A 24,075-nucleotide genomic window follows, 5' to 3' on the forward strand; every position below is an offset into this window, starting at 1 on the left:
TGACCCCAGGCCTGGGAGGTGCCATCCGGTCGGGCTGGAGGGGCCACACTCCTCAACTCCAGGTACTTCCAGATGTAGCCAGCCTCCCCCCCCCCCCCACCGCCAAACTTCAGTGCCCAGGTTTGGTTTGCCTCCCCCCCCAGCCCCCCACCCCCCCAACTTCCTGGAAGAAGGAGAGCAGGTGTGCTCAGCACAGAGCAGCAGCTAGAGAGGGTGGAGGCTTCACCTGCTATCAGTGTGCCTAAAGCCATAATTCTTGACCAAGCCAGGAAGGGCCCGAGCCTTAGATAAGGCGCCCAGCGGTCCTTGCCCCAAACCCTGTCCGGAAAAACCCTTCACTACAACACCTGAGCTCTGATAAAGGCTCCCCGTAGAAGTGCTCTTTTCATCGTCGGCCATTCTAGAACCACCTTTTCTGGCTGCCCTGAGGGCAAAAAATGCAAAAAAACCGTTTCCCTTCCTTTAGATCCCTCCAAAATTCCAGGGAGTTTATTCGGAGCTAGGGGCTGGCTGGTAAAACCCCCGTAACTTGGGAGAATTTACAACTGCTCACGAGTAACATTTTCAGGTCGGTAATTTGGGACTTTGAAAGTACCAGGTCTCTGGGTTTTCTTTCCTTAGTCAAAGTGTATCTTCTAGACCTGTCAGCTTTGTCCAGCTGATCTCTAAATTCACCCCACTCAACCCCAATCGCTCTCTCTGGCTCCCCACGCAGAATCTCCCTTTGACCTTGTGTTCAAGATGTGACAGTTGTCCCAGAGGGCCCACTGCCCCTCCTGTGCCTGGAGCTTCCCATCCGGGGCCTGCAGCAGGCCTTCTCAGCAGGGCCTTTGAGCCAAGTAGGGTTGGGTCCTTCCTCCACGGCTCAGAGTCGGTTCCAGGCCTTGCCTCCCCAGCCTCACCTCCGAGTTCCCCCTCAACCGGCCCTCGTGCTGTCCCTCCACACCCCACGCACTCCTCCTGCCTCAGGCCCTTTGCGTGTCCGGCTTCTCCTTCCTCACATGCTAACAGACTTGCCTCGTGCACACCCGACTCCACAAATTTTTGAGGTCCCCTTCCAGAGAGGACTCCTCTAACACGGCTGCAGAAAAAAACCCCATCGCTGCCTCCTCACCCCACTTTGCTTCTCAGAACACAAAGTCTCTCCTGCTGCTGTCTCTCCCCTAGCCGTCTCTTTACAGCTTCGTTTCCCAAAACGTAGTTACATATCTGCATTAAAAAAATGATCTGCCTTGCCTCCTAGCCCAGGGGTCAGCGAGCTGCAGCCCGAGGGCCAAATCCCCACCGCTCCCTGGATTCATGAGTTTTGTTGGACACAACCATCATCACCGCCTCACGTGCGTCTTTTGTCTGTTTTGGTGCTACAAGGCCAGCTGAGTAACCGCGACGAGGCTTTGTGACCCACGTTTAAAATGGTTACCAGCTGGCCTTTCCAGAGAGTTTGCTGACGGCTATTCTTTGCCAGAGGGCGGAGAGGGGGAAAGGAACAGGAGGGAGAAAAGGTAGCACGCGATGAGGCCGTCTGCCTAGGTGCTGGCTCTGCGTCAGTCGTGCGGAGCAGCCCAGCTCCCTGCGCAGAAGCCCAAACTCCGTTCCGCCCCTCGGCCGGGCAGTACACGCCGGTCACGGGGAGACAGAAAAGCCAGGGGAACCTGCTGGGTCCCGTGAACAACCCGGGAGTCGCTCTGGCTCAGCTACAGATGGATCTGCCTTCCTGGGCGGGCTCTCCTCGGGGACAGAGTGGCTGCCGGTGGCTCCAGGCGCCCTGCCCGTCCTCCTGACCGCTCGGCCGAGGCCCCGGGGTGGAGCCGCGCTGGCTGGCGGGCCCGGGCCCCCGGTGCCGGTCACCAGAGGAAGGGAAAACGGAGGCCGGGCCGGCCTCGGAAGGTTTTCACTTCCGCCTGAAGACTCCTTCTGCGACGTCAAAAGGAACTGGTCTACAAAAATTCACCATTACAGCCAACTTGGTTGGTATTTTTTAATAGCACGTTAATGATACGCAATTAACAAATGAGAGAACATCACAGCCTCTTAAATCCTTGCTTTTATGCCTTTCCTTCTTCTGTGACAAATGTGTTCACTATTCGTTCACCTCAGCAGCCGCATCAACAGCTAACAGCTGCAAGCGAGGCTGATCATGAACTTGATTTCACACACAAAAAAGGGGAAACCAGAGATAAATGAAAACCATCAGGAGCTCGCTAAATGCCATCTATGGTGCAATCCAGGTTCAGGACCGTTGGGGGGGACACGAGGCAGGCGGGGAAGCCCCGTGCGGCTGCCGCCACCGGCCCACACCGCTGGGGGCAGTGACCACGCTCCTCCGCGCGGTGACGGCTCCTTTCGCTTAAAGTGAACACGGGGACAATGACTGCGGACGGCCCGTTTCTCTAACTCCTCCTTGAAGGTTTCCGCTCTAATCCTTAAGCACGAGCGGGGCCTTCACTTGGTCAGCCACGTCCTTGCCACTCAGCGCTTCAACAATCGCAAGAGCAAACTCGAAGCTGGTTCCAGGCCCGCGGCTGGTGAGGATCAGGCCGTCCTTCTCCACGCGGTTCTCGGAGTAGCTGTAATGACCTTCGGAGGAAGAACGAGAGAGGGTTACATCCGAACGGGCTCCGCTGGGAACACTATCACTCCGCCCTGCAATTCAAGTCCCCGTTACCGGACAAGATGGGTCTCACAGAAATTTCCAAAACCCCAAAACCAAACCCCACGACAAGGGTAGCTGGACGAGGCGGCGGCGGCCCGGGCCCGCGCGGAGATGCTACGGCGGCGTGTGCAGCGGAGGGAGAGGAACTGACGGCCGCGGCGAAATGACACGAACACACGGAAGTCAAGTGCGGTTGCAGAAGACCTTGTAAGTGGGCGGGGCAGCGGGAGGGAGGCCGAGCGTTCACATTTCTGTCACCAACCAACGCTCAAGGGTCCGCCCTTACACTGAAGGGGAAGCCGAAGGGGCCCCCCGAAACGTGCCGCTTTGGTACAGCGACTACTTTGGGCTGAAGGCACCGGACAAACGGCAACTGCAGGAAGAGGCTTTCTCTGAGCCCCCCTCGCCCCCGCCCTGCCTGAAGACAGGTCCTAAGGGACTCGGCCGCCGTGTCCCTTCCGGGAGCCCATCAGCCAGGGAGGATGGACTCTTGTCCCAGGAGAGAGGAGACCAGAAGTGGACACCAGACAGACTCTGTCACAAACCATCCCACCTCCCATCTAGTCTCCCAAGGGCCCCTTCATCTTTCCTGAAAATCACTGAGGTCTTCTGAAAGGCCTACGTCCCTGCTCCCCCTTCCCTACAGACTGCCTGTCACACAGACTCCTGTCACATGGAGTCCTGTCACACGGACTGCCTGCATCACGCACAGACTCTATCTCAAAAACAAACTAGCAAAAATAAGGGGCGCCTGGTGGCTCAGTCGGTCACGATCTCACGATTCGTGGGTTCGAGCCCCACGTCGGGCTCTGTAGGGACAGCTCGGAGCCTGGAACCTGCTTCGGATTCTGTGTCTCCCCCTCTCTCTGTCCCTCCCCAGCTCACCCTCTGTCTCTCCCTCTCTAATATAAATAAACATTTAAAAAAACATTAAAAAAAAACAACTAGCAAAAACAACACAGAACACACAGGGAGGAGGAGGTGTGTGGAAGGAGAAACCCCACTCATTTCACAGGAACCACTTTCCTTCCGTGTCCCCCAGTTGGCTTTTGGGGGGAAATACAGTAAAACCAGCATATGCTTCTCCTGTGTCCAAATTCAGTGGATGATGAGACATCTGGGCAGATCACAGCCACAAAGCTGGGAACCTTCAGCGTCAGCTCCCCAAGGCCTCCCCTTCCGCACACGTGGTCACCAAACCCTCCTAGTGCACAGGCCACCCGGCCCTAAGTCCTCGGGAGCAGCCGCACCCCCACGACCCGGGCCCCCGGCTCCCACTGCCCAGAAAGCTCTCACCTCCTCCAGCGCCCCTCAGAGGAGGCATCTGTGACCGCTCCCCAGATCAGGCCCCCGGATCGCACCACCGGGGCCCCCGGCACTGACAGGACGTGAAAACAGTGTGTCTCCTGCTTTACTGCCTGCCCTTTAAAAGGCCGGGCCCTCAGCCACCCCACGTGGCCTAGGACACTAACGGACCCGCGGAGGTGCCCCCAAGCATCAGGTGAACGAATGAACATCCCTCGTTGCCTCCTCTCTGCATCTGCGGCCTTCACGCAGGATCTCCGTGTTCCGGCCCTGCCTTCCACCTGTCCTTCCCTCCACTCTCTGCTCAGCGCCACAAAAAAGGTCACCTTTCCAAAGTGCACGTCGGAGCTTATCCAGTTCTGCTCCCAGGAGAGGCCTTTGCCTACTTTCTCCAGCACCTAAAGGCGACTCTGTTCCACATCCCAGCGGGCACGCCCTCTGGGTCTGGCCTGCACAAAGACTGGACCAGAAGGAACCAAAGGGGAGACCGAAAAGAACTTGCCATCCAGGTGGGAGCTCATGGTGACCTGGGTGGGGCCAGGGGTGACAGGGAAATGAAAGTGTGAGAAATCACGTAGAAAACAAAACGCCCACAACTCTGAGCAGGACTGAACACGGGGAGGTGGTGAAGAGAACTCCCAGCTGTCTGTCCTACAACTGGGTGGATGGTGGCACCACACAGAGACCAAAGACACAAAGAACAGACTGAGGGGAGGGGCCGAAGCCCACAAGGTTCCCCGGTCGCACCACCAGCCCTGAGACTAGTCTCCCCCTACTGCCACATTCAGTGCCCGCACCACCGGGCTCTCCCATCAGATAGCTTGGGCTTGTTCCTTTTTCTGTTCTCAGAGTCACGGAGGAGCCCAGGAAATGCTTGTTCGATGTCTACAGACAGAAAATCGTCACCTGATCTAATGAGCCCCTTAAAGCAGAAGTGATCTGCTTCTGCCGTATTCACGAGCTTTAGGAACCACACGATGATGTTCACGTCCTTTCCAAGTGGTGGAGACCTTCAGTAGATTAGGTCTTCCTGTCCTCGTTACAAATCCAGTCACCCGAGGGACGCCCGGGCAGCTCAGTTGAACATCTGACTTTGGCTCAGGTTATGATCTCACCGTTCGTGCTGACCGGGCAGAGCCTGCTTCGGACCCTCTGTGCCCCTCCATCTCTGTCCCTCCCTTGCTTGCTCTCTCTTTCGAGATTAAACAAACATTAAAAACAAAAATCGAGTCACCCACTGAAATAACGAAATACAGCACATGAACGTCTTCCTAGGGGTCAGTCAGTTAAGCATCGGACTCCAGCTCAGATCATGATCTCCTGGTCTGTGGGTTGGAGCCCCGCCTCAGGCTCTAGGCTGACAGCGCGGAGCCGGTTTTGGATCCTGTGTCTCCCTCCCTGCCCCTCCCCTGCTCGCTCGCTCGCTCTCAAAAATAAACAGACACTGAAAGACAAATTTCCTAGTTACCCTGCCGCAGAGGAAGAGCATCTCTGGGTTGACCATCTAACCTCATTTACTGACGGCTGAACCAGGCCGAGACATCTTCAGATGCCCAACCAGGAAACCCACTGGGTCTCGTCTTCCAGGGCGGCGAGATGCACGGCCTGGACTGGGGCTGGGTGAGGCCATTTCTGAACGGCTCGCTGAACGCTCTCTTCGTGGGTAAAGTATTACAACCACGGCTTGCACCAGTTACAGACAATTCAAGGTTCCAGGACTCTTTTCAAAATTCCAGCCCGAAGAGCAGGTCTACACTCGCCGGCTACCTCCACCTAGCGGCGACGCCGGACAAGGACACCACGCGCCCCAGGGCCAGCGAGGCAGGCGGGCACGCCTCAGCCGACTTGGATTCACGAACTCTGCAAATCCACACCCCGCAGTCCACTGGCACAAAGCATTAGTTGCCGACTTTTTAACTTTAACCAAACACTCCAGAGCCAGGAAGGAAGTCTCTTCAGAGCAGCAGCAGCCAGGGAGCCTAGACACGAGGGGTCGGCACCTAATGGCTGCTTTTTATTGGTCAGTGGCTCCTCAAGGGAGTAGTTGCTGGAGAGACCCGAAGGCCCCGAGAGCCCGAGACATTCACCATCTTGCCCGTTAAGAAAAGTCACCGACCTCTGGGAATGGCAGCCCTGGGTTCCAATTCCAGGTCTGCCATTTAGTAGCTGTCCCATCTCGCTAAGCCTCGCCTTTCTCTTCTGTAAAATGGGGGTGACACCACCCCCCGGGGCTGCCACGGGAGTCCGATCAAGTGGAAGGCCCGGACAGAGCGGTGGTGTTACCGCAGCAGGCAGCAGCCGGGGGAGGACGGCCGTTCACCGCCGTGTTCCCAGCGCTCGGCCCGGAGCCGGGACCGACCGGCCCTCCGCCCCCAGCGCGGGCTCGCGCCAGGCCACGTCCTGGGTGCGTCACACACGCTGACTCACGGAGCCTGTCAACGACCCTGTGAGGCGAGGGCTACTGATATCCTTAGGTGTCAGGATGGAAACCGGGGCCGGGAGGGGGAAGGAGCCCGCCCACGGCCGGCCCCACACCGCCTGGCCCAGGGGCACAGCCCTTCACTGCTCACCTTCGTGACGGGGGGCTTCGGGTGCTTTCGAGAACAGACACATAGGAAGCGAAAAAGACTATTAAAAGACTATTAAAAGACTTCTTCATCTAAAAACCGAGACACGGGAAGACTGCGTCCTTCAGACCGGATTGCTTATGTGAGTAAAGTTTCACGCCGCTCTGCCAGGTACGTGAGGAGGACCAGGGCCCCCAGGAGTGATTACGGCCTCACTCCTCAGGCGCCCTGAGAGGGCAGATACTCAACCGGTCTTTCCCCACAGGAGGACTCACCGGCTGAACCCAGCACCTCGTAACTTAACGTGCGCGGGAGCCGCACCGGGACAGAGGTGGGACCGAGCTCCAGCCCGACTCCGGGCAAGTGGCCCGGCCTCCGGGAGCCGGTGTCCTCTTCCGGGAAGCCAACAGCTGCCTCGCTGGGCACCGGGGCCCGGGAGGCTCCGTGGAGATAACGCCCGCGAGTGCACCTGACCAGCGCCGCCGAGAGTTAACGACCTAAGCTTTCCTGTTCCCAACCCACCTCCGTGTTCTTGAGGCAGGAAAACAGACACAACAGATCCACATTCGGATAAAGGAGGAACGTGGCCGACTGGACGCGTCCCCCCCAACATGTCGTAACCACTAAAGGAAGCCTGATTCCAATCTTTCCGACTCTCTAAAACCCGTCCGTTAGCCCCGAGCACGTTACATGCCCACGTTAGAAACGCCCGGCAGCCAGAGCCCTCTGTAAAAAATCCCCACTTTTCACACAGATGGTTTTATCGACAACTGAGGATCCAGCAGCTCCAAAAAAGTGCTAGGTATTTAAGAAAATACTACCTTGGATCATGTTTGAAAATATTCTGAACATCCAACACCAAGAGCAAACCCTGACGTAAATGACGGATTTGAGGTGGTGATGCCATGTCCGTGGAGATTCATCGACTGTGACAAAGGTACCGCTCTGGCGAGGGATAGGAAGGCGAGGGAGACCGCGTGTGCGGGCAGGGCGTGCGGGACGCCTGCGCTTTCGGCTCCATTTTGCGGCGAGCCTAACACTGCTCTGAAAAGCAGCACCTCTTCGTTAAAGACAAAGCAACAGGGGCGCCTGAGTGGCTCAGTCGGTTGAGCGGGTCAGGATCTCACGGCTCGTGAGTTCGAGCCCCACGTCGGGCTCTGGGCCGACGGCTCGGAGCCGGCCTCGGATTCTGCGTCTCCCTCTGTCTGCCCCTCCGCTGCTTGCGCTCTGTCTCTCACGTTGTCTCAAAAATAAACATTAAAAAAAAAAAAAAGACAAAGCAACACCGTGCAAATGCGCCACCCGGCCCGGCCGTGAGAAGATGACGAAGAGATGTTACCCGCCTACGTTGTGTGAGGTCAGAATGAGCCTCGAGTGGGGCTGAGACCGGGGACAAAATCTACCGCCGCCTGTTTCCCAATCAGCTGCCGCCATTATTGTTTCCTCTTCCGGTCCCTTCGCTGGTGTTTGGCTGGCGATGTTTCACACACGGCCAGCCTCCCGGTTTCCTGGCTGGCTCCATGCCAGCCGAACCACTTCTGGCTTCTACCTGGAAATTTCAGACGCTCTTGCAATCATCCACAACAGCTTTCTTTCTCTCTGCAAGTTCCAGAGTCTCTGTCTCTCTGGTGCGTGCACTCCAGGGACAGATGGCAGAGGGAGAAGCCACCTGTCTGACAAAAGACACTACCTGGCTGGTGTTCCGAGTGTCACACTGAGAAGCCGTGGCTGTTACTGAGGGAGCGTCACACAGTTGTACGTTTACGTGGCTGGTTACACTGCGCTGTCGTTAACTGCACGTTGCCTTCTGGTTTTAAATTCGACGTGTGTGTCCTGTGTCTGTAAGCGGTTCCCTCCCGGAGGACAGAGACCACGGCAGGCTCTGCACTGTGAGCGCAGAGACCGATCCAGGGCTCGAACTCCTGAACCGTGAGCTCAGGACCTGAGTTGAGATCAAGAGTCCTACATTTAACAGACTGAGCCACCCAGGCGCCCCAATGGCGTGCTTCTTTTACAGCCTCTGAGTAAGTAACCGGTCACGCAAAGAATTAAAGAAATACCTGACAGATTACTCTCCTGCCCCCAGAAAAGGATACAATCTTAGGTTTAAAAAGCAAGCTGCAGGGGTGCCTGGGGGGCTCAGTCAGTTGAGCATCCAACTTCTGATCTCTGTTCAGGTTGTGATCCCAGGGTCGTGGGAACGAACCAGTGTCAGGCCCCATGCTGGGAGTGGAGCCTGCGTAAGGTTCTCTCTCCCCCGCTCTGCTGCTTCCCCATTTGCACTCGCTCTCTTTCTCTCTCAAAAAAAAAAAAAAAAAGTTGCAGAGCAATGTATTTAACAGACTTCATTTGAATAAAGTTATTAAACTACAAAGGATAATGAGTGTATGTGGAGAAAATTCTAGAGTTACACAAGAAACTTTCTAACAGAAATTACCTCTGAAAAGCAGAAAGGGGGTGAGGAAGAAAGAGAAAACGCAAATTTATGTTTTTACTTCACCCCCCTTTTGCACTGTTTGCACTTTTTACCATGAACAGAAATTGTTTTTATAAAAATAAATGAAAGTTAACAGTCTAGCTGGTATTTATGAAAGAAACATGTCACCTAAGGAACAGACCTGCCACCCAGGGAGAGAGCAACATTCACTTTACTTTGGACTGTGGGCAAAAGGGCATCTTCTGAAATTGCTGTCGAGGTTTGAAGTTTACCCTCAAGTGTCTGGCAAGGTGGTAAAAACCCGAGTCAGCCTGGCATTTCATAACCACGCCCATCCAGGACGACCGGGGCTCCGGCTGGCCTCTGCTCGTCAGCCCTTGCGCCCCGTCAGGGCGCACACACGGGCACGCGCACCACCTCCCCCCGCCGCTCGCTCCCTCTCCGGCTGCGACACTGGCGAAGCAGGTGAGGAACACGCCAGGCCTCAACCCGCGGAGAGTCCCTCTGCGTAAGGCGACCAGGCGGGACACAAAGCTGAATCACAGCTTTCTGAGAAGGTCTTTCCGTACATGAAAACAAGCACAGGGGCGCCTGGGCGGCTCGGCAGGTTAAACGTCTGACTCTTGGTTTCGGCTCAGGCCATGGGTTCGAGCCCCGTGTCGGGCTCCGCACTGCTGGCGCGGCGCCTGTCGGGATTCTGTCTCTCCCTCTCTCCCTGCCCCTCTGCCACTCACTCTACCTCTCTCAAGAAAAACTTTAAAAGGATGCTTTAAATACATAAAATATAAGCATATACTTACTCCCATTCATCATTTTGTCTTTAGCAAGCGGGTGTGTCGTAACTTTGCTTCCAAAACCTATTTCATGAGCCAAGAGAGCCGTAGGACCTAAAAAGAAGATTAATAAAAAGACTTAAGTGCGGATATAAAAAAACTAATGGTTTAAAAATTGCAACGGAAGAATTTTTCAAAACCAGGAGGCTCTCACCAAACATATCCTGATGATTCTGAAATTAAACACCTTTTAGTATGAGAGGCACGGTTTGTTTCTAATAAACCATCTGCTGAGCACATCTGGCAGAAGCGTACAAACTCAAAATCCTTCATCAGCCATCTCACCAAATGATACGGAGCAGCGTCAGATAAACAGTGTGTGGTCCCTCAAGGAACGGCAGGCAAGCCTGCCGGGGATACCCGGAGGGGAGACCACCAAGGCCTTACTCTCAGCAAACGGAAGATTTAGTCACACACTAAAGGCAGCTGGCACTCTCCAAACTTCTGGACTTGACTGCTACTTCACAGACTCATTTTGGTTTTCTACTTAAAAATGAGCACTCACTCATCCGTCTATCCATCCGTACCTCCCAGGTGACTAGGACACTGTCCAGCCCTGAAGAAGATATACCTGTGAAATGCCCAGAAATCTGGAGACATAAAGGCACCAGCGTTTCTTTATTAATAACCACTAAAGACCATGCACAGATGTCCGCTTCTGATCCTCTAAAATACGCAGCTGCTAACAGATTTTGATCCCAATGTATTCACTGAAAATGGTCAATTTCACGGAGAATCACAACCATCTTTTGTATGTAATGTTTCTCAGATAAGGACTACAACAAAGACATTTTATGACTGTCGTGTTACCTTGAAAGTTATAAAAAAAAAAATTCTACCTTTTTTCTCTAAGCCTCACGTCACACCTAGAAAAACATGCTTCAGAACAGCAACGCGACCCTCAAAACAGGTCAGGATGCAACGCCGTGGCTGGGACCCGAGGACAGAGCCCGTACGCTTCGGCTTCAGCCACCCCGCCCACCTGCTCTGACCTTTCAGTTTTCAACCCAGTTCCAAGGAAAAGGGAGCTACAGACTACACCTGCCGGCTAGATCACAGCAGCTGCACACAGGAAGATCAACAAATACTGCTTAATTACATAAGCTTTCCACCTGACAGGCCAATCCCGACTTCTATCTCCTAAATCAAAGTCCTCAGATACATCTGATGTCCCTCTCACCTTATTTTTACCCTGTGTACGAGACAGCTATGTACGGTGGCAAATTTTAAGTCTGTAAAGACTGAATAATTATCACTCAATATTTATGTGAATGGACTCATCAGTTTCCCTTAATTCTTACACTGTGAGATGTTAAGAAGTAAATAACTACCTACACGATCTTGTATTTTATGAAAGCAAACCTCCAGAGGTGACCGTACAGTGAGGAGAACAATCGCTCGTACGGTAAGTTAGAAATTTTTAGGCTGCTCCCTTCAGTTGATGAAACTGCTGCCTACGGTAATGTTAATAAATTTACGTTTCGGCCAAACGTAGGACTTCAGTGATGGCTTATTCACCCTGATAAGCCCATAATTTCTGCTTTCTGAAGCTTAAGAATCCTATTTGGAGAATTCGAGAAGAAATATTTAACTCCCATTACTTGACATTCTGGCAGATGAAAATATTGCTGCGTGTATGCGGGGATCCGGCTCTGAGCCAGAGCCGAGAGCAGAGGGCACCGCAGCGGGAGCCCCTGGGCAGCCAAGACACTACGGCCAACAGCGCCACCGTGTGGTGACTCACGCAGACAACACCTCGGTCACCCCAGCTCCTCCAAGCCCTTGGAGGTTGTACCTAGACCCAGTCTCCAGGCTCCTTTCCCTCCAGACCCAGAGTGAATGTCATTTTACTTTCTTATCCAGATAGTCTGCCCTCCAGTTTCTGTCTCAAGCACTCAATACTCGGGGCTAAGCCAACAGTCTTTCAGTTCAGTAAGCAGCCCCCGGTTCCTAACTGTGACACTGAAGAACCACCTTATTTTTCACCACACTTCCTACTTTCTGCAGCACCAGAAGGCCAGGCAGTACAGGATATTCAACGATACAAACACCGTATTAGAGCGCTGTTTATGTCAACAGCGATTTAAAGGATTCTAAAGTCTAAGCTCCTTACCACGGCATTCGAGCTGCCTGAGCACAAAACAGTGAACCAGATATGGCCAATCATCCAGCCACCTCAGTGATACAAAAGGACAAACCCACGTGTGGTTTTTCCTCTCAGCAGACTCATAAGGGAACAAATCCAGACTAAACCCTTCCTTAGGTTAGAGAACCTAAGAATGAGGCCGTGGCCAGGGGCTGAGAGTGACCGGACCAAGTCCTCGTACATCGAAGAGGACCTGAGACCCCCACCCAGAGAGTGGCACCTGCGCGGGCGGTAGGGACCGCAGGGTCCTCCAGCGAGGACAGACCTGGGCCCCCAGGGCAGGTCAAGAGGCTGGTGCTGACTGGAACCCAAGGACAGGGCCTGCCAGAGTGGTCACCTCTGTGGTCCCTCCCAGGCTCCAATGCAGGGGTCCTCGAACATCCGGGTCTTTAGGAACCCCCCTGAGCTTTTACGTGAGTTACATCTACCTGTAACTGCCGCGTTAGAAGTCAGAAATTACAACTGGGACATTTTGACGACACAAGAATACGGGAGCACGTGTGCCACACCCCAATGGTGGCATCATCACACTCTCCATAAGAAGGAAAAGGACAAATAACATCAGTATCTGCTTTCACCTTATGACGCCTTTGAAAGAGCTCTGAGAACGTCTGCTGTGATGCAAAGTCCCCAGGGTCCCCGACTTGTAACTTCCTTAACAGATCCACTGTACTGAACAAAACACTGTCATCTTATCAAACCATCCATCCATTCACTGATTTACTTGCTCTTTCGACAAATGTCTCAGAGAGACCTGTAACAAAGAACTGCACTCTGGAAAAATGCAAGATGGCTGGATATCATGATACTGGAGCATTAAGAATGGATTTCATGGTGGTTCCAGAAAACAAAGTATTACTGACTTCCAAGATGTGGGGACATCCAGGAAGCACGAACAACCTTCTTCTTCTAACTTACGTGACAGATAGTACGGTGCCCGAAACCAAACATTCCACACTGAGGACCAGGCGGAAAGCACCCGAGGCCTCGGAACCCGCAGGGCAGGCACAGGACAGAGCTGTTATGCTCACGTCCGACCGATTCTTGCTGACTGGTGCTGGCAGACCTAGTTTCTGGCACAGAGATTTGCTGTAACAAGCTGTTTACTGAATTCCAGAGGGCGTTATTTTCCTCAGAGGTCAACCAGAGACGGAAAACATGTAGTTTCACAGAACGCAGACCAAAAAGCACAGAGAAGCAGAAAAGAGAGCTGTACTCATTTCTGAAATGACACTGAGTTCATGCCGCCCAAGCTAAATATGCCCATACAGATGCCCTGCACGCTCTGTGAAGGGAAAAGAAGTATCTAGAACAAAATCTCACAATTAAAGACTACCCCATCACGTATTTTTGGGAGAAATCCAACAACACATTTTAACACAGGATGGTTCCGCACGTTACCTGCACAGATAGCGGCAATAAGGCCCTTCCTTTTTTCTTGTTCCTTCAGTATCTCTTTCACAGCAGCAGACTATTCAAAGAAAACCCAAACACATCAAGTTATCATTAAGCCACAGCCAATGGCCAGCTGGAAACTGGGAGAGAATCTGCTTTTAGTTTAAAATGCAAGATCTTCAATCAATTTTCTAATAGTATTTCTAAATCATTAATAGAAAAATTCTCAAATTCATAGTTTCTACATTTTTAACCCTAATCAAGGTGTTTGTTACAGGAGAAGGGCATTCTTTTCTTAAAGGTGTTTGAAGATGAGACGAGAAGAGCAATTCCCCTTGGGTACGCTGACCCCTGCCGCTTTGTGCTCCGCGAGGAAAGCGGGGGGGGGGGGGACATGTGGTGTCTGGAATGTTTTCAGAAGGCAGAGCCAGGAACAGGGCCCAGCACAGTCCCAAACGTCTGATTCAACCTGCCTTGCGCGCTTCTGTCTCTTGCCCCTCCCTCCCCTCTCTCTTCCCGCAGGTGGACTCGATGAAGACTTCGATGAAGAAGCAGGGGCCTATTCCGATGCCATTTTCATGCAAGCTGGCAATTCCAGCCTCTGCAGCCCCCCCCCCCCCGCCCCCCCCGCAGCCCTAGTGTTGAGCAGACAGCCAGTCTCTTATCTTTCTATGCTTAAACCTTCATAAGACACAAAATTAGGTTCATTTTTCTACTGTGGGGGAGGAAAAAAGAAGTCTTACATTCGGACTGTATTCACAGAATCTGTTCCCAAATTAACTGTTCCACCAATTCTGCTTACTCATATAGTAAATGTCATTAGGGATGTTTTTCCTAAATAAGCTACAACACCATTTTGTTCACTTCACCTGTTTCTAGTTTCCTCCCAGCCTCCTTCCTGAAATATTTTAGTAACAACAAAACCAACAGAACACGGGCAGATGCTGAAGTACTTCCTTTACACGGTTTTTACCTCAGATAAATTCTGTGCACCCAGGTTACCTCCCGGCAGAACCACTACGTCGTAAGGTCCCTGTAGTTTCAAAACAAAACAAAAAAAGTAAACAAACACTTTTCATCTGAGATGTGCACTAAAGTGATAGTCCGATAATACTTTCACATTTTAAACGTGGGTCATAGCAAAAAACTGTTCATGGAAGCACAGCTAAACAAATTAAGGTATATATCTCTATGATGGAATGTTGTAACTAGCAAAAAATCTGAATATAGTAACAGGAAAGGATGCCCGTGTTGCAGGATGACAGGGGTAGCATGATCTCATTCTTGTAAAAAGGGAGGAAAAAAAGGGGGCGCTTGGCTGGCTCAGTCGGTGGAGCACGAGACTCTGGATCTCAGGGTTGTGAGTTCGGGCCCCATGTTGAGCGTAGAGCTCGCTTAAAAAAAAACGCAGATGTGTGTGTATGTCCCTGACACACACGGGGTCTACAGGTACCCACACACGGAAGAGAGCTCAGCTGCTAATGAGATGTGGTGTGGGATGGTGGGGCGAGGACAATGAGAACGGGGACATTTAACATTTTCACTCTGTAGGTATACACGGTCTACACGCATTGTTTTTTCAACGATAATGTGCACAGTAATAAAAATAATTAAAAGAACAATTTCAAGTAAAATGCACAGAAAAAGGTTTTTTACCTCTATGAAAAATGGAACTTAGGGGAGAATAATGATACAGTATTTTAGTATCCCAAACACCTAACATCCTACAAATCTGCTGATTCCAAACTTGATTCAATTCATGAAATGGAATTTGATGTAACAATACTTTAAGATGTTAAAAAAAATTTTCAAAAGTTTAGTCATTAGCATTTTAAAAATTTAGTACATACTTAGTGCAACATATACTACTCAGAATTACTCAAGACTATGAACATTCTGCTGTTTTCAAACCAAGCAAAACTACCAACTAAACAAAGTATGAAGTACAGAATTTCTTTCACTCCTTTTAGAATCTGATAAACAGACACCAAAGGTAACCACGGTTCTAAAATACCCAGACACCACAAGATGAAAAAGACCAGAGAAGAGCGAGTATTTACTTCTACTCGCCCACTCGAAACGTGCTATTTAGAATGTTTTCAACAATTTTTATGTAAATACCAACATTCCTGTACCCCACAATCTGGCACTGAACTATGTGAATTTATTAGAAAGGAGTAAACTTTTCTCTATGCATCTGAGGCCACCTGGGCATGGGAATCATGCTCCGGGTTCCTGAGCAGGGCACAAGTGGCCGTCCATGAGCTGCCTCCACTTTTTTTCTGCCACATCTATGCCCTGAGAGCACAGAGCCCACACCCCTATCACACTGGCCATTAAGCAATGAACTACATGAAAGGGTGTGCAAAAGCATCTGTGCACATGTGGGTGAGCTTGCGTCTGAGGACAGGACCCTCAGCTCTTGACAGATTCCCCGGTGTTAGCTGCCACCAAAGGTAACTGTCAACATAAAGTGACACGATTTAACAACAATTCTTAATGCTCCCTTAATCCCACCACTAATCAACTGCGAGCTGTTCACATAAAATGGATCACATAACTATGTCTGGAACACTGAAAAAGGAAAGGCAAAAAGGAACTTTTGCATAAAGAATAAGAAATGAGGGGCGCCTGGGTGGCTCAGTCGGTTACGCGTCCGACTTCGGCTCAGGTCATGACCTCACCTGCTTCGGATGCTGTGACTCCCTCTCTCTCTGCCCCTCCCCTGCTCACATTCTGTCTCTCTCTCTCTCTCTCAAAAGTAAATAAACATTTTAAAAAAAAGAAGAAATGAACAGGAAATGTGGCAGGTGATTCCTTCTATCAGGTACGTCATAACAGGAGGCTAAGCTGCCTGCGAAGCCAGAAGAATCCTGATGAAAACGTCCCACCCCCCCCACCCCCCCCCCCCCCAGCCAGCACAGGCAGTAGGGAACTGCCAGATTCCATGGATACAAAAAAGGGAGAGTCCCTGACTTCCCAGGGCTTATTATAGTGGGGAAGACATCCAAGCAAAGTAACTTTCTTAAAATAAGTCTGTGCTCACAGCCTTAGATGTAGTCAAAAGACAGTTCAAGAAACTGACAAAGAAGGCACAGGAGGGAGTAATTCCAGGTGTGGACAACAAACCTCTTTTTTTGCATCTTCCAGACTGGCATCCGGACAAATGAGAACATCTCGGCTACACTGTACCGGGTCTTTCCCAGCCAGACCCGCAACGGTGACTTTAATCTAGGAGAAAGACATCATCACATTTAACACTGAAACAAAAATCTAGAGTAACATTTTCACAGCTGCTGTGTTTTAAAATAACTTGGCAGGAAATACTGCGACAAAACCATGCTGCCTTGCAGCCAGTAAGTTAGCTAAATATATTTAATAACCAGGTCTGTCCCGGTTTGCCTGAGACAGTCCTGATTTACAGATGCTGTCCCGGGACCCTGTCTGGTGAGTGTCCTTTCTCCCACAAGTGTCCTTTATGGTTTGGGCGACAATTACATGATCATCCTGTTAATAATCCATCTTGCAAAGTTACTGTTGTCATTTAAGTGTCATGGAATTTTCTGAAGATACAAAGACAAGTTAAAACAATGAAATCCTACTTTAGCCTGCAAAAATGTACAAAGTTGACATAAGCAAGAGCTGGTACTGGCAACATGGGAATTTTCCTACACTGCTGGTGGGTCCACATGTCGGTACTTTGGGGAGTTGACAAAATCCGGTAAGGCCAACTACGGGCTGTCCTTTGGCCTAGCAATTCCACTCTCAGTCACAAAACCTGGAAAAACTTCCACACATTTGCATAAAGAAACCCGTAGGAGAATATTACAGAACTGAAATGGCACAAAACTGGAACAGAGCAGACTGCAGCATATTCGTACAGCATAATACTAAGCAGCAATTTTATTTATTTATTTTTTTTCCAACGTTTTTTTATTTATTTTTGGGACAGAGAGAGACAGAGCATGAACGGGGGAGGGGCAGAGAGAGAGGGAGACACAGAATCGGAAACAGGCTCCAGGCTCCGAGCCATCAGCCCAGAGCCTGACACGGGGCTCAAACTCACGGACCGCGAGATCGTGACCTGGCTGAAGTCGGACGCTTAACCGACTGCGCCACCCAGGCGCCCCAAGCAGCAATTTTAAATAAACGAAGTGCATCTGTGTGTCTTCACTTATGGGAACCAGAGAAATGAAGGTAACAGATCCTGGGACCAGACTGCTAGGGTCTGAGTACCGGCTCTTCTCCTCGCTAAGTCTACAATGTCGACACTTCATCTAGTGTCGTTGTGCCTCAGTTTCTTCAGTTGTACAATGAGAATGGCAATAACTCACAGGGCTGTTGGAAGAGTTAAACAAGTTTATGTTACGTACTTAGAATAACACCTAGCATCAATAAATGCTATTTAAGCGCTCACTATGGATGCATATATGCATACACACACACACACACACACACACACAGAGACACATGCAAAATGCAACTGCAGTTTAATGCTACTTTGAAGACATGCATGGGATGGACACACACCAGTGAGGGGACAGAGCTATCTCTGGGGCAAGAAGGGGAATAGTATTGGGGAAATTTACAAAGAGGGCTGTGTAATGTTTTATTTGTTTTAAGCACCTGTTCCTAAAGGGGCACCTGGGTGGCTCAGTCAGCCGACCATCCGACTTTTGATTTCAGCTCAGGTCATGATCTCTCGGTTCATGGGCTCAAGTCCCACACTGGGCTTTGCGTGGATAGCACATGGAGCCTGCTTGGAATTCTCTCTCTCCTCCCTCTCTACCTGCTCACATATGCACGTGCTCTCTCTCTCCAAATAAATAAACAACAAAAAAAATGTTTTAAAGCATCTCTTCCTCTGGAAGTGGGTCTAAAAGAAACATGGCAAAATACTAACAAGTACTAAACGTGGGCAGTGAATAAACAAGTAATTATTATTATACAGTCTTCTGTATTTGTGGGTGTTTGAAATATTTTATAAAGTACACTGAATATTATTTTATTCAAAATGACTTCAAAACCCCAACATTTTGAAAAAGGTAGAAGACATCAGGGGACTTACTCCGGCTCGCCTCATGACATCTACAGGAATGACTGTCTCCATCTCCTCTGCTCCTTTGGCCAGGATGACCAGAGCTCTTTTGGAAGCCATTTTTGTGTTGTACTTTTTAAAGACTTAATTTAAAAAAAAAAAAAAAAAGAATTAAAAAAAACTTCCATTGCAACCCTAAAGCAGCCAAAAACTTTAAGCTTAGTAACATTTTTAAGCAGGGTAACTAGGTGCCTCTTAGGGGAAAAGTTCGGAGAGACAAACATTTAAAAAAAAAAAAAAAAAGCACCTTAGGTTAATATTGGTTTACACAGAATTTCAACTGCTGGATTTCTGCGAGAACACAGTAAGGTTGCTAATACGTGATACTACCACTTGGATTTCCTTCGACCATATTTTTTAAAAACCCAGTAGACAGTAACGCACAGGCCTTGCATTTCACACAAAGTAGGGAGATAGTTTTCTTTTCGTTAGCACTATTTCAGAGAAACGACTAAACTTAAATTTCACGGGGAAAAGCTGCACGTAGTCTTTGGCAATTAGCCGGTGAGATTTTTGGAGGGGATTTTTTTTTTTAAGTTCCAATAACTGTACGAAAAATTCTGGAAAGTTAACGGTGTTAAATATTTTATCACACTCTTTGATGACGCAGAAAGATGGGAATCCCCCACTACATTCAACCCAACTGGATTCTCTCTCTGCACTTTGCCCTCTCGTTGCAAATGGCAGCTGCTAAGCAAGGGTCTGGATAGTTCTTAGCCTGTTCTTTTTCTGCAGCTTGCTGTCCATGCAAATCAGAAGCTAATAAAAGCACTCCCACAAACACAGCACTGGCCAGTTCCAAACTGCTGGACACCCTGCACACGATCCTGGAGGGTCCGAGGTCGCCCCGTGCGCTCCTGGACGAAGGCCGCCCGTTCCACAGACGCGGCGGGGCCTCGTCCCTCGGCGCCCCCTTCCGAAGCCCGCGCCGGGATGCCCGCGGGCCCCTCGCCACCCTCAGGGCTCCCCAGACCCCGACCTGAACCTCGACTCTGCCCAATCCCGCGCCGGGGACGACCGAACGGAACCAGAACCGGACTAAACGGGCCGCACGCACACACGTACGCGCGTCGCCAGGGTTCACGCCCTCAGCCCCGCACTGCGCAGACGCGCGCCCCCCGGCTTCACGTCCTGCCCCGCCTCCCCGGTACTGCGCAGACGCCCGCCGCGCAGACTTCACGTCTTCCCCCCCGCCCCCCGCCCGCCTCACAGCCCTATAATGCGCAGGCGCACGACGCCCAGCTTCTTGTTCTGCCCCGACACCCCCCGCCCCCGGTATTGCGCAAACGCCCGCCGTCCAGGCCCCCACTTCCTCCTCAGCTTTGAGCTGAACCGACTCTTGCGGCTCGCTCGCTTACGTCACATCCGGCCGAGCCCACCTTGGACCGCTGCGGGGTACGGCCCGCCTTTCCGCGCCCTGACTCTGCGTCTAGGGGACGTCTCCAGTTGGAGCACCCAACGCGAGGAGAGTCCCGTGGGCTCACGCGTGCTCACGGAATCTCCCCCGCCCCGAGTGGCGCGGTCTGGCCTGCCCTCGGCGCCGCTGGAGTTAACTCGCTTTTCCCCACGGGCCGGAGGCGCCCGGCGGGACCCCTTCGTGGCGGTTTGCTTTAAACGTGCGTTTTCCTGGAGTGGAGTTGTGCCTTCTCGCTTCTGTGCACTTGGCTTTCCTTTCTTGGAGGGCCTGCCCGTGTCCCCCTTCCCCCGCACCCCCCACCTGTTCCCGACCTCGTCTCCCCAGGGCGGGCTGCAGGTCCTCGGTCTCTGGCGACTCTTAGCATTATTTGCATGCGGTGATTTCACGTGTGCTAGTTTCTCAAAAGTTCTTTTTTTCTAAAGATCCCAGGGTGTGGAGCCCTGCTGAGCACAGTGATCTGACAGTCCCTTTAATGACATCTGTTTAAGTTATAATCTCAGATTTCGTTTTTACAAGTATGAATTGAATACTGACGCTTTTTCCAAAGTTTTTATTTATTTTGAGAGAATCCCAAGGAGGCTCTGCACTGTCAGGCAGAGCCTGAGCCTGATGCCGGCCTCGAGCTCCTAAACCGTGGGATCATGACCAGAGCCAGAACCAAAAGCCAGATGCTTAACCGACAGAGCCGCCCAGGCGCCCCTGAATGCTGATGGTTTAACCCATTCCAAAAACCAAGCTGATCAAAGTTACATTGAACAGATGGACTCCCAGCGTTGTCCCCATGTGGTTCCATCCCTGCTGCTGCCTACCGGTAACCTTGTATTCGTTTCCTGGGCATCTTTCCAGCGTTTCCTTATGCAAGCATAAGCAAATACACTTTTTACTTCTTTCTCATGGAAATGTAGCAGATTATCCATATTGTTGTGTCCTTCACCTCGCACTGCCACCAGCTTATTAAACGAACGTGGTGGAGATCTTTCCTTATCAAAAAGAACTTCCTCTCTTTTTTCCAGATAGTATGCCATTGTGGAATGTCCCGTAGTTTATTTACCGATGCCCTACTGGTAAGACTTAGGTTATTTCCAGCTGTTTTTTGTACAGACAGCACTGCACCGAATAACCTTATTTATATAAGGTTGTGTCCTACTTGTGTAGGTGAAACTGGAGAGGAAATTCTCAGAAGTGTGAATACACTGGAGTAACTCCATGCAAGTTGAGTGAGTCACTTAGCACTCTCACCAGTAATATGGGAGCTCAGTCTTCTAAGTATGTCAGGTTCTTGACATTTCAGTTTAGATGTTAAAAACATGATTATTTTCAAGAACTAACTTACATTCCTTTGTTCGTTTACAAAGCACTTGAATAGATTTCATGAGATCCTTACAATGGTGGTGAGCACGGTTTTTGTTTAATTTTAAGAATTGTGAGTAGATTTCTTCGTGCACCACTGCGTTGTGCAAAAATTTTTGACTGTCTTTAATCTTTTGGCATTTGAGAAAGACATTTTGGGAGTTCTGGAATGACTTCATCTTTGACTATTTGCCAAGGAAGCAGGCAAAAGCCACCCGCTTTTAGTTTTGAGTATGGTGGGGAAAGTGAGGCCAGTGGTCAGATGTGTTTCAAAAAGGTGGGATTTTGGGTAGTTGGAGGAAGACCCAAGAGAAGATGGGCTGTTGGGTTCCAGTCCCCATAGCATGGGGAGACAGTAAGGAGGCATCCATGCCGGTAGCCTGCTGCCATGCGAGGTAGGACAGAAAAAGGGAAAGGCAGATGGTTTTAGTTAAAGGGAAACAGGGAATGAACCTGACTGAGCACTCCTGAGACATCTGCATCACCAACAAGATCTGAAATCGACCTGGGTCAGTATCAGTTTTTATCCAATGAATACATCACACACAGCGTTCACAACTAAAGTATTACTTTTGGTAGATTGGATTATCTTTTAGAAATGTTCACTCTCTCCTCTTTCACCTGCATGAGTGGGGGATACTCCCTGCCCGTTGACTTTGCGTTTGCCCTTGTTTTTGCTAATAGAATGTTAACAGACGAGGCCCAAAGTTCTGAAAAGCACTGACCTGCTGATCAGGCGTGCTCTCTAGTAGTTTTGTGCTGCCGTAGGAAGAGCTTTCCTCCAGGGCTGCTGCTGCCCCTTCAACCCGGGTTTCAGAATGAACACAAGTGGAACAGAGCTGCCTCGGCCAACCCGCACCTGCACCTGAAGGAGTCACCTTAGCCAAATGGTGCCCAATAGCACAGATTTTGTTACACCTCAGCTCAGTGATTCAACTTTAAAAGATTCATAATGAAAAACAGCAGTCTTCTGACTCAGGCCTTCCTACCCCTCAACCCTGCTTTCCAGAGGCAAATATTTTCAACTCCTTAAATTATTTCCTGTAGTTCTGTGAATACAGTGGACCCTCGAACAACATACACTTGAACTGCGTGCGTCTGCTTGTGCTCGGATTTTTTTCAATGGACGCAGTTCAGTACTCTAAATATTTTCTCTAATGATTTAACATTTTGTATTCTCTAGGTTTATTACAAGGCTACAGTATATATAAAATGTAACAAACAAAATATGTTAACTGACTGTTATCAGGTTTCCCCCATCAACTGTAGACTATTAACAGTTAAGTCTTGGGGCACCCGGGTGGCTCAGTGGGTTAAGCGTCCGACTTCGGCTCAGGTCATGATCTCGCAGTCCGTGAGTTTGAGCCCCGCATCGGGCTCTGTGCTGACAGCTCAGAGACTGGAGCCTATTTCAGATTCTGTGTCTCCCTCTCTCTGACCCTCCCCCGTTCATGCTCTGTCTCTCTCTGTCTCAAAAATAAATAAACGTTAAAAAAAAATTTTTTTTAAAAAAAGGAATTGTTAAAAAAAAAACAGTTAAGTCTTCCCCGGAGTCAAAAGTTACATGTGGATTTCTGACTGCCTAAGGGGACAGGGGGTGTCAGTGCCCCTAACCCTTGTATTATTCCAAGAGCCAACTGTATTTTTAAATAGTACTCTAATACTGTTGTTTCTCCTTCTTGGTTTTAGACATTGTATATTGACTTCCTGGAAAACATACTTTCCATTTCACAGATGCAGAGGTTGAGGGTCCGGAGGGGTGAAATGACTGTAAAAGGTCCTGCAGAACCTTGGTTAAATTCTCATACCAAATTTCACACTCTGCCACCATAAACTCTTACCAGTATTAGTAGGTCCACAACACTCATGACACTCTCTTAACTTTCTAGTTCATACCTATTTCTCATCACACATTTGCAGAATAAAACAAAAAAAAATTAAACCATTCACAAAAAAATAATTGCTCTATTACTGGTAGCGAAGAGGCCTCCTAATTAAGTCCTTTGTTTCCGGGCAGAAAAACCTCATTCTATTCACTTCTTTTATTCAATATTTGACAAGTCTTTATGCATAAATACCAACTAAAGGACTGGCTGTTTTCAAGGAGCTTAAAATCAGTTTCAACTTATAGCAGTTGCAACATTTAATTAAAAGATATTGTTCTGCCTTGCTGAGCTCAAAATCCAACAATGGAGAAATGATGTTGATAATGTTAGTGACGGAGTTCAGGACATGCTATCTCCAAATATGTCACGTTGGCACATTATTTTGACTTAAAGGCATTTTTTGTTTGTTTTTAAAATTTTTTTTAACTTTATTTCTTTTGAGACGGGGAGAAAGCATTTGAGCACAGGTCGGGGAGGGGCAGAGAGTGGGAGAGAGAATTCCAAGCAGGCTCCACAGTGTCAGTTTAAGCCCACAAACTGTGAGACCATGACATGAGCCAAAGTCAAGAGTCGGACGCTTAACTGACTGAGCCACCCAGGCACCCCGAGTTACAGGCATTTGTTTAAACAACAGGTGCAAGAAAGGTGCTCAGCTTCCCATTTTTTCTTCCTGAAAGCGGAAGGTGAAATCCCAGCACCAGGAGGAAAGAAACCTCATCAGAGAGGAACTTGAGTCTGGAAGAATTTTCACACAGAGACCTTAAAATGACTCTTCCTTGAGCCTTCCCTGTTTTCTTTTAGTTGCTTTGCCACAATAGCCACAATTGTTCAACCCCATATGTAAACATTTAGCTTTTGTCCCTTCTTTGTGTCATTTTCTCATGAAAGCCCCTGGGTCATGTAACACACTGAATAAGTTTGTGGACTTTTGTCCTGTTAACCTTTTTTTGTGAATTTAGTTCTCAGGCTCTGCCAGAGAGCCTAAGGA

General features: G+C 49.8%; 1 protein-coding gene across 2 annotated transcripts; it reads right to left on the reverse strand.

Moving 5' to 3' along the window:
* Positions 1-1,964: 1,964 nt before the first annotated feature.
* On the reverse strand, positions 1,965-19,551 carry PARK7 (Parkinsonism associated deglycase). 2 transcript variants are annotated; one of them, XM_019461271.2, is made up of 7 exons: positions 19,420-19,551; positions 18,405-18,517; positions 16,466-16,567; positions 14,310-14,369; positions 13,343-13,412; positions 9,763-9,849; positions 1,965-2,577 (listed from the first exon to the last, which is right to left on the reverse strand). In XM_019461271.2, exons 2-7 carry the CDS (start codon positions 18,492-18,494, stop codon positions 2,417-2,419), a joined length of 570 nt encoding a protein of 189 aa, XP_019316816.1. In that variant the 5' UTR covers positions 18,495-18,517; positions 19,420-19,551; the 3' UTR covers positions 1,965-2,416. The 2 variants fall into 2 exon arrangements, with proteins under 2 accessions (XP_019316816.1, XP_019316815.1); XM_019461270.2 differs by having other exon boundaries at positions 19,414-19,544.
* Between the last annotated feature and the right edge of the window lie 4,524 nt (positions 19,552-24,075).

The sequence above is a fragment of the Panthera pardus genome, unplaced genomic scaffold (genome assembly GCF_024362965.1).
Source record: "Panthera pardus isolate Hobbes unplaced genomic scaffold, ASM2436296v1 HiC_scaffold_11, whole genome shotgun sequence".
Classification (NCBI taxonomy): Eukaryota; Metazoa; Chordata; class Mammalia; order Carnivora; family Felidae; genus Panthera; species Panthera pardus.

What these genes read in the sequence shown, in the direction of transcription:
- PARK7 (XM_019461271.2), bottom strand. Translation starts at nt 18,494, where the DNA reads ATGGCTTCCAAAAGAGCTCTGGTCATCCTGGCCAAAGGAGCAGAGGAG. An exon ending in ATGTCATGAGGCGAGCCGGA is followed by an intron (nt 16,568 to 18,404) that starts GTAAGTCCCCTG and finishes TCTTTCTCCTAG; the next exon opens with ATTAAAGTCACCGTTGCGGG. An exon ending in TGGAAGATGCAAAAAAAGAG is followed by an intron (nt 14,370 to 16,465) that starts GTTTGTTGTCCA and finishes TTGAAACTACAG; the next exon opens with GGACCTTACGACGTAGTGGT.